Source organism: Carlito syrichta, unplaced genomic scaffold (assembly GCF_000164805.1).
Source record: "Carlito syrichta isolate Samal-C Ts95f unplaced genomic scaffold, Tarsius_syrichta-2.0.1 Scaffold305121, whole genome shotgun sequence".
Taxonomy (NCBI): Eukaryota; Metazoa; Chordata; class Mammalia; order Primates; family Tarsiidae; genus Carlito; species Carlito syrichta.
The window spans coordinates 720,977-728,898 of record NW_007249217.1 but is presented as its reverse complement, the minus strand read 5'-3'; the positions used below and the strand labels follow the sequence as shown (position 1 = coordinate 728,898).

The 7,922-nt window shown below is 37.3% G+C and overlaps 1 protein-coding gene across 1 annotated transcript in view; it reads right to left on the bottom strand.

Moving 5' to 3' along the window:
• The window catches only part of GC (GC, vitamin D binding protein), a 53,482-nt gene extending 47,901 nt beyond the window's left edge, over window positions 1–5,581 (bottom strand). The window contains exon 1 of the mRNA XM_008061162.1: window positions 5,206–5,581. Within this exon, the coding sequence (XP_008059353.1) occupies window positions 5,206–5,263 (58 nt within the window). The 5' untranslated portion in view covers window positions 5,264–5,581. The remainder of the gene's footprint in view (window positions 1–5,205) is intronic.
• Between the last annotated feature and the right edge of the window lie 2,341 nt (window positions 5,582–7,922).

Genomic DNA, 7,922 nt, shown 5'->3' with positions numbered 1-7,922 from the left:
AGGTATCTTTTTTATAGAGTGATTTGAGTTCTTCAGGGCATATTCCCAGTAGGGGGATTATGGGAGGTTGATATTTAGAGCTTTTAGGAATCACCACACTGCTTTCCACAGAGGTTGCACTAGTTTACACTACCACCAACAGACACACACACATTTTAAGAGATGTTACCTATGTATTACTTCTCAAAGTTGAATTGAATTATGATTGCAATGTGCAGTATGACGTTCACTCAAAAGATGGCATGACTCAAATGAATGCTAGGGTCACCATGCCACGGGACAGTCAAGCACAGTTGTCGTTCGAGGAGTTCAAGACCATTTTGAAGTGGTATTTGAAATTTGAGAACACTGTGGAAGTACAGCAGCAATGGAGGCGTGAGTATGCAACAGAACCTCCAACATGCCTAACAATTGCACACATTCCTGCTAAGTTTGGCACGCATGGTACTGTGTGTGATGGGCACAGCCAACAAGTCCTGCAAGTAGTTCACTGTAATCAGGAGTGTCTGGACACTTTGAGCACCTTTTGCAATTGCAAAGTCAATGTGACTTTTTTTCATCTTTTGCTATTGGTATATATTGAATATTACAATTTTAATATAGTTTTTTCCTTTCTTAAATTGCTCAGGCAATCCTACCACATCAATCTTCTAAGTAGCTGGAACTACAGATGTATGCCACCACACTTGGCTAATTTTTTGATTTATCATAGAGATGAGCTCTCTCCTAGTTGCCCAGGCTAGTCTCGAACCCGTGGGCTCAGGCAATCCTCTCACCTCAGCCTCCCAAAGTGCTGGGATTATAAACTAATTACTTCTATTTTATACTTGTTTTGTGAAAGATCATGGTTTAGGTATTGTCTTGTGAGAAACAAGAAAGTAGTGATTGAGAGGATTGTCTTTGGAACCCAACTACTTGGTATAAAATTCTGATTCTGCCAGTTACCTTGGGTAAGTTATTTATCCTTTTGTTCCTCCCCTGTAGAATGGGGGTGAGAGTAGTACTGAACTCATAATGGTAGTGCAAGAATGAAATAAACATATCCAAAGATTTTAAACATGTTGATGCGTTGCAAATAAAATATAAGCCACAGCTGGGTGTGACGGCTCATGCCTGTAATCCCAACACTTTGGGAAGTGGAGGAGACAGGATTGCCCGAGTTCACAAGATTGAGACTATTCTGGGCAACACGGCAAGATCTCTTCTCTACAATAAATCAAGATATTAACTGAGCATGGTGACACATGCCTGTAGTTCCTGCTACTTGGAAGGCTGAAGTGGAAGGATCGCCTGAGCCCAGCAGGTAGAGGCTGCAGTGGCTGTGAGCGTGCCACTGCACTCTAGCATGGATGACAGAGTGAGATTCTGACTTTCTCTCTCTATGTATATTAGCTACTATTTTCATTTCTAAAGCCTAAAATCTAGTGCCAGCGCTCCATAATAGATACTTTATATAACAATTATCATAAAGTTAACAATGATGAACATTTAAAAAGAGGTTACTTTTTCCAGGATACCTATTATGTGTTGTTGTTGACAGCTAATTTTCCTTTCATTCTCAAAACTACCTTATGAGATAGGTACTCTAGTAATCCTCATTTTGCAATATAACATAAAAAATTTACCAAGCACTTACTGCATGTCAGGTAGTGTTCTAAAACTGGGAATTACAGGAAGGGACAAAAAGTTCTTGACTTCATGGATCTTACATTTTACATTGGTTACAATAAGCAAGTGAACAACTGGTGATAAGGTCAGGTAATATGTGCTAAGAAGAAAAATAAAACCAGGTAAAAGGATAGAAAGAAATGGTGTGGTGGGTGCTACATGAGGTAGGTTGATTAGGGAAGCCCTCTGTAAAGTGGACTTTGCAGGTATCTGAAGGGGGTTAAGAAGGGAGCCATGAGGATATTTGGGAAGAGGGAAGAGCTAGTGCAAAACTCTGAAGAACAGAGGATGAGTGAGTGAGGAAAGTTGGAGATGGAAAGAGGGAGAGAGGGAGAGAGGGGGAGGAGAGAGAGAGCAACAGCAGTGGGCAGAATAAAGAGGTTAGGGGGCCATAAATACTGGTAAATATTTCCTATCCTAAATAGATAAATACCAGGGGAAAGGCATCATCAGTTTCTTTCAGGAATTTCTTTATCTTCTTCCTATCTTAATTTTTTTTTTGAGTTGGAGTCTCACTTTGTCGCCCAGGCTAGCATGCAGTGGCACACTTATAGCCACTGCAGCCTCAATCTGCTGGGCTCAGCAATCCTTTCACCTCAGGCTTCCAAGTACCTGGAACCACCAGCGTGTGCCAGCACGTCTGGCTAATTTTTTTTTTTTTAATTGTGGAGACTATGTCTTGCTAAGTTGCCCAGGCTGGTCTCAAAGTCCTGGGCTCAGACAGTCCTCTTGCCTCTGCTTCCCAAAGTGTTCGGATTACAGGCGTAAGTCATCGCGCCAGGTTTTTCTTCCTATCTTAAATAAATTAAACTCAGTGACCTTTTAAAGAGTGAGCACACTTATCCTTATATTACACACATAATGGTGACTGCATGTGAGGCATTGCCCCTTTTAACAATGAGATAGAATGTTGCTATTGATTTCCACAAGAGTTAATGCTGCTTTTAATGAGGAGTAAGCTACCTCCCTGACTTTAGCCCTATTTTAGGGCTGTTTTCACAGGAAAGAAGAAGAAGGAAAAATATAGCTCACCCACCAACCCAAAGGGGACTCTAGTTCTTTTTCCAGTTTAGTATAACATTTAGTAAAAATATGTATGTCAAGAATGAGATGCTTAAAACAAAAGGGATAATATTCATAATAAACACCTGTTATTGCCAGTAGTGCTTATCAACTGCAGTGGTTTAATTCCTGTTAATATTGCCTAAGAATTGTGTGGCCATGCCAGCAACCTTTGTTGCTTTTTTGGGTGGGGGGGGGAGATTGAATGAAAGATACACTGTAAACTTGTATTTTAGTCCTGGAGAAAAGTCATGTGGAGTCAATGGCAAATGCTGCCTTCAGGCTTCTCATTGAGTAGCAAAAGTGAATATTTTCTTATGACACTATCCAGATGTAGCAGATTGGGTACATCTGTTTTCTCCAAGATATACCCAAGGACTTGTGAACCAAATCCCCAAAGCTGTTGGATAGGAGAGGACTGGCCAAACTGAAGCTGATGTTCATGTTGAACTGCAGCAGTATACATGCTAGGCCCAAGGTTTCCAAGAATAGTTCCAAAGGTATAGGCATTTTAGAATAGAGTCAATATGTTTGGGAAACCGAATTAAACAAGATTTTTTTTTTTCTGTAGTCTTCTCAAAATCTTTAGGACTACAAAAACATTGATTATGAACCCATCAAGAAGGACTAATATATGGCTAATTTCTTAAATTTGCTTGGCTATAGAAACTTTTTTTCAAGGTAAGTCTTGAGTGTAATATGCCATGGAACCGGTGTTTACATAAATACTGTGGGTGTTCAGCTCTTTAGACCTATAACAGGCAGAGAAAATTGGAATCCAAACCAATCTCCTGCTACTCAAGGCTGCTCTGAACCTAGGAGGCCTTAGAATAATTTGTATGCTCTAACTTCCTGTCAGGAGAGAACACACCTCAATTTCAGGTAAATTGATGATTTGTTCTTCGGGTCATGCTCAGGTATTAGAGAATAGTGGAATCGTGGATCAGGACTACCACCTCCAAATACTGAGTGGTTAATTCTCACAAAAGTATTTATATGTATCAAGATATCATCTGACCTATGACATACGGGTAATAGGATGGAGCTTAGAATTTCAAGGGGGTTTAACTTGAGGTTTTTAGCATTAGTTTCATCAGAGTCTGAGGGAACTAAGAATGTCAAAATAGAGATTGCGGAATACTTTGCTATTCTCCAAAGGACACCATCATTCTTTGAGGTGAAGCCAATGCACATTTCCTGAGTCAAGACAGTGACTCATGTCCCTGATTAGAGTCTCCATATATAATTCCAGTTCCTAGCCATGACTGGACCTTCTGTGTTTGAAGTTTCTAACCAGAACCTGCTTCAGTGAGATTTTTCAGGGTCAGGTCTGCCTCAGCAAAGCCTTAGACAAAGGAATAAGATTTCAGGACTTCTTGGGACTTGGCCTAGTCAGAGATTTTGTTCAGGACACTATTTATGATTTTTTTTTTTTTTTGTACTCCACTCTCAGAAAAGTTTTATCGTCTTACTTACAGACTCATAGCTTACTTAAGAATCTATGGATGAACAAAAGAAGATTTAAAATGATTTGAATAATGAAAAGATAAAAAATAAGAGTAAATGTAAGAAGAATAAAAAGTCAGGAATAAGGTTATTCTTGTCACAATTAATAACCAGTAATTCTTAAGAACTAACATTTTATTTCACGAGTTAGATACAATACTAATATGAATCTATTATGAATAATAATGTATGAGCTTATTGAGGCTGTTGACTGAAAGCACTAAGTGAAAATTTTAATTTTGCAAAGTCGTATGAATGTAGAGTCCCTTGTAAACATTACAGAATCAGCCAGAAAAGTAAATTGAAACAGATTATGGAAATTTTCTAAGTTGCAGAATTCATGAAGTTGTATACTTCACATACTCTCAATGTATATAATTTTTAAAAATGTTTTTAAACATTGCCCAAATATGGAGACACCAACTGAAAAATAATCTTAATGAAAAACATAGTTCAATTATTTATGGTTGTGTTTCATAGTTACAGAAAATTTTTATTTTATGTAAGAGGTATTTTTAAAACTATAATGCATTTTCAAATATTGCATGTATAGAATTCCTTGAAGAGGATCAAATAAATCTCAGTTGACTTCCTGCATCATTGACATGGTATTTTATGTTCCCAATGGTATCTAAATAAGTGCTTAGTGATGGATCACAGTCTTCGTCTGCATATCTTTTAACAATGAACATATTTCTAATTTCAAACTATTCTCTTTATATCTTGTTTACCCAAAAGGGGGGAGGGATAGTTGACAAATTATATATTTTTATTTTCTTTCATGAGATTCTTATCTTGATTTTTTGCCCAATCCATTACTACACTATATGCCATAATTGAGTTCAGATTAATCCCCTTTTGATCCTTCCTTCTCTTCTCAACATATTCACTTTTAAAAAAATTTTTGTGGTAACAAAAAATCAGATTAGTAATTGTGCGTTTAAGTGGTCACAACAGAAGAAGTCTTACCTCTCTCTAGAGCATGCCCAAATGCTACAGCAAACAGAAGAACCAGGACCCTCTTCATTTTTCTACCAGGAGTCCTGCAGCACCTCTTGTCTCCTGTAGGTTACTATGTAAAAGATGGTAGCCAAAAGTGATCTGTTCCCTTTAACTAAGATTTTTGACTATGAACTAATCAATTATTAATCTCTACACAGGAGCAAGGAACAGTCATCATTGGCCCAAAAGAGATAAAATAATATCATCAATCAAGGCAAATAGACTCCCTGGAAATACTGTAGTGGAAAATCTAGGAGATTGTAATCATTAACTTTGTCAACCTGCAAAAGAGCCAAGGGATATAGATTATTTTCTACTGCTGTTCTCACTAAAATTAATTTAAGGTGTTAGTAGGGGCACATGTCCCCCCTCTTTATAAAGTTATGTTTTTTCTTTGGCCATTTGCAATCCTTTTCATATTTAAATGGAAAATTAGAAATGAGAGGAGATATCTCTCTCTCTCTGTCTACATCTACTACAAAGAGCATTACCTTAAAATATTACAGACCAGATATTCTAACTAATAGGGGGAAAAAAGAAGAGTGAGAAGCCAATTTAACACAATTTTTCAAATCCATAATTTCAATGCATTAAAACAATTTTATTTGAGATGATAGCATAGTATTTCATATCATATGCTATATTACACTTTTTAAAAAACACTGACATACATGTAAAAAGTAACTCTTGAAGTGAGGCAAATAATGCCTGGAGAGTTTAAGTGACTCACTACCAATCATAAAAAATTAATGACAAATCTTGGACTCCTTCCAGCTAGTTTAAAGCTTCTTCTACTAATAGTATGCAACTGGCATATTTTGTGATAATGTGACTTGAGAGCTCACAAGGGCCTTGTGGAACATGGAATCTAATGTATTCATTTTGCCAAAGAGAGAACTGAGAACTAGGTAGCTTATGTGACTTGTCCAGTGAGGCATGGATAATGGTCACTCACTAGCATTAGACCAGCTCCATTCCTGGTTTTTGCAGTAGCCCTCTTTCCAGGAAATTGTCAGGGACAGGTTGTACACAGGATCTAACATCAAATCCCCTCTCAGTTCTAATTGCTGTGTAACTGTTGGAAATTGATCATGCTTCTCTATGCCTCATTTTCCTCATAAGTAATGTGGTGATCACTCTTATTTAGTACCTTTGTCACAACACTGTTGTGAGACTAATTAAGATAATACATATGCAGGACTTACTCTAACATTTAACACATGGTAACATGAATTGATGTTACCTATTATTCTTATTCTAATTATTGCCACATTCCCCAATTGGCCCTGTAAATGTATAATATCTGAGAAGGTCATTAGAACTAATGAGGCCATTGGAACTAAGTGGAAGATTTTAAAGCCGGCCTGTGTCCTGGCTCTCACAGATAAGTTATTTAAAATTTCATTATCAACTCAGTAGCCAAGAATTAACTGCATGGGCGGATTCCCTCAAAATCCCAATAAACCTAATTAAGCAGTTACATGTTTTGTCAGATTCTCCATCCAGACTGAAAGTACTTGAGGGTTAGATACAGAATATAGAGTCCAGCTAGCTGGAAAAAGAGATCCAAGCAAGATCAAAACAAAAGCATCTCTATGAGGCCAAGGAAATCCATATGGTAAAATGATCAGTAGATCCCGTAAACACAGCTGGAGACAGCACCGGAAGGGAGCTTTCCAGTTCAAGGGCCAACTCTGTCCTATTCAAGGACCAACTTACTGCCTACTACAAATCTTCTAAATTTTCCCTTTTTCTCTTTGGCTCAACTCCCAGTTTGCTTTTCAAGTTAGTTTAAAAATGTGTTTTAGTCTTACTGTAAATAATTTGAAAAATAAATGAGAGCAAAAAAGTTTAAAAAGTACTGAAAACTTCAGAATTCAGAATAACAGTAAACACTTTAATATATTTTTATAGTTTTCATTTTTATTTAAGAGAATACATTTGTATCCTTCTTATTTAACAGTGTTTTAGTCATTTTTTGATGATCAGTTCATTCAAAGATAGCCTCCAGTTATTTCCCATGAATTTTGTTATAGAGTTTAAGACCAGCCTGGGTTTTTTTTCATTTTTAAAAAACTATGACTTTTTCTCTGTTTTTGCAATAACATCTGCCACTTCTGTTTAATGATAAACTACATGAAGCAAGAATTGCATCATCTCATGGAGATATCCTCTTGAGAAATCTCTATACAAGCTGCCAAATGCATTCCCTTAGTTACATTTATCTTTTTCTAACTGAAAATTGGCACTAACATGCTAGTAGCAAACACATGAGCCTTTTATCAGTCTTGTTTCTCTAACTCTCCTTAATCTTTCAAATGCTGATTGCTCACTGTGATTCTAACCTGGGAAGAAATAATCATAATTGGCCTAAATGAGGAGCCTTATGTGACAATGATTATGCCAGTAAGTCAGATGGGGGGGGGGGGGCTGAGCCCCCCCCCCTAAAAGAAAAAAAGAATAATGCCCATCCCCATTTCATAAACGTGTGTTGTTTCCAGGGGCTGTTGACATTCAAGGATGTGGCCTTATAATTCTCTCCGGAGGGGTGGAAATGCCTGGACCCTGAACAGCAAACTTTGTACAGGAATGTGATGATGGAAAACCTCAAAAACTTGGTCTCCCCGGGTGAGGACACCTTGACAATCTATTTCTCTTCCATACTAAGGATTTTGTGCCTTTTT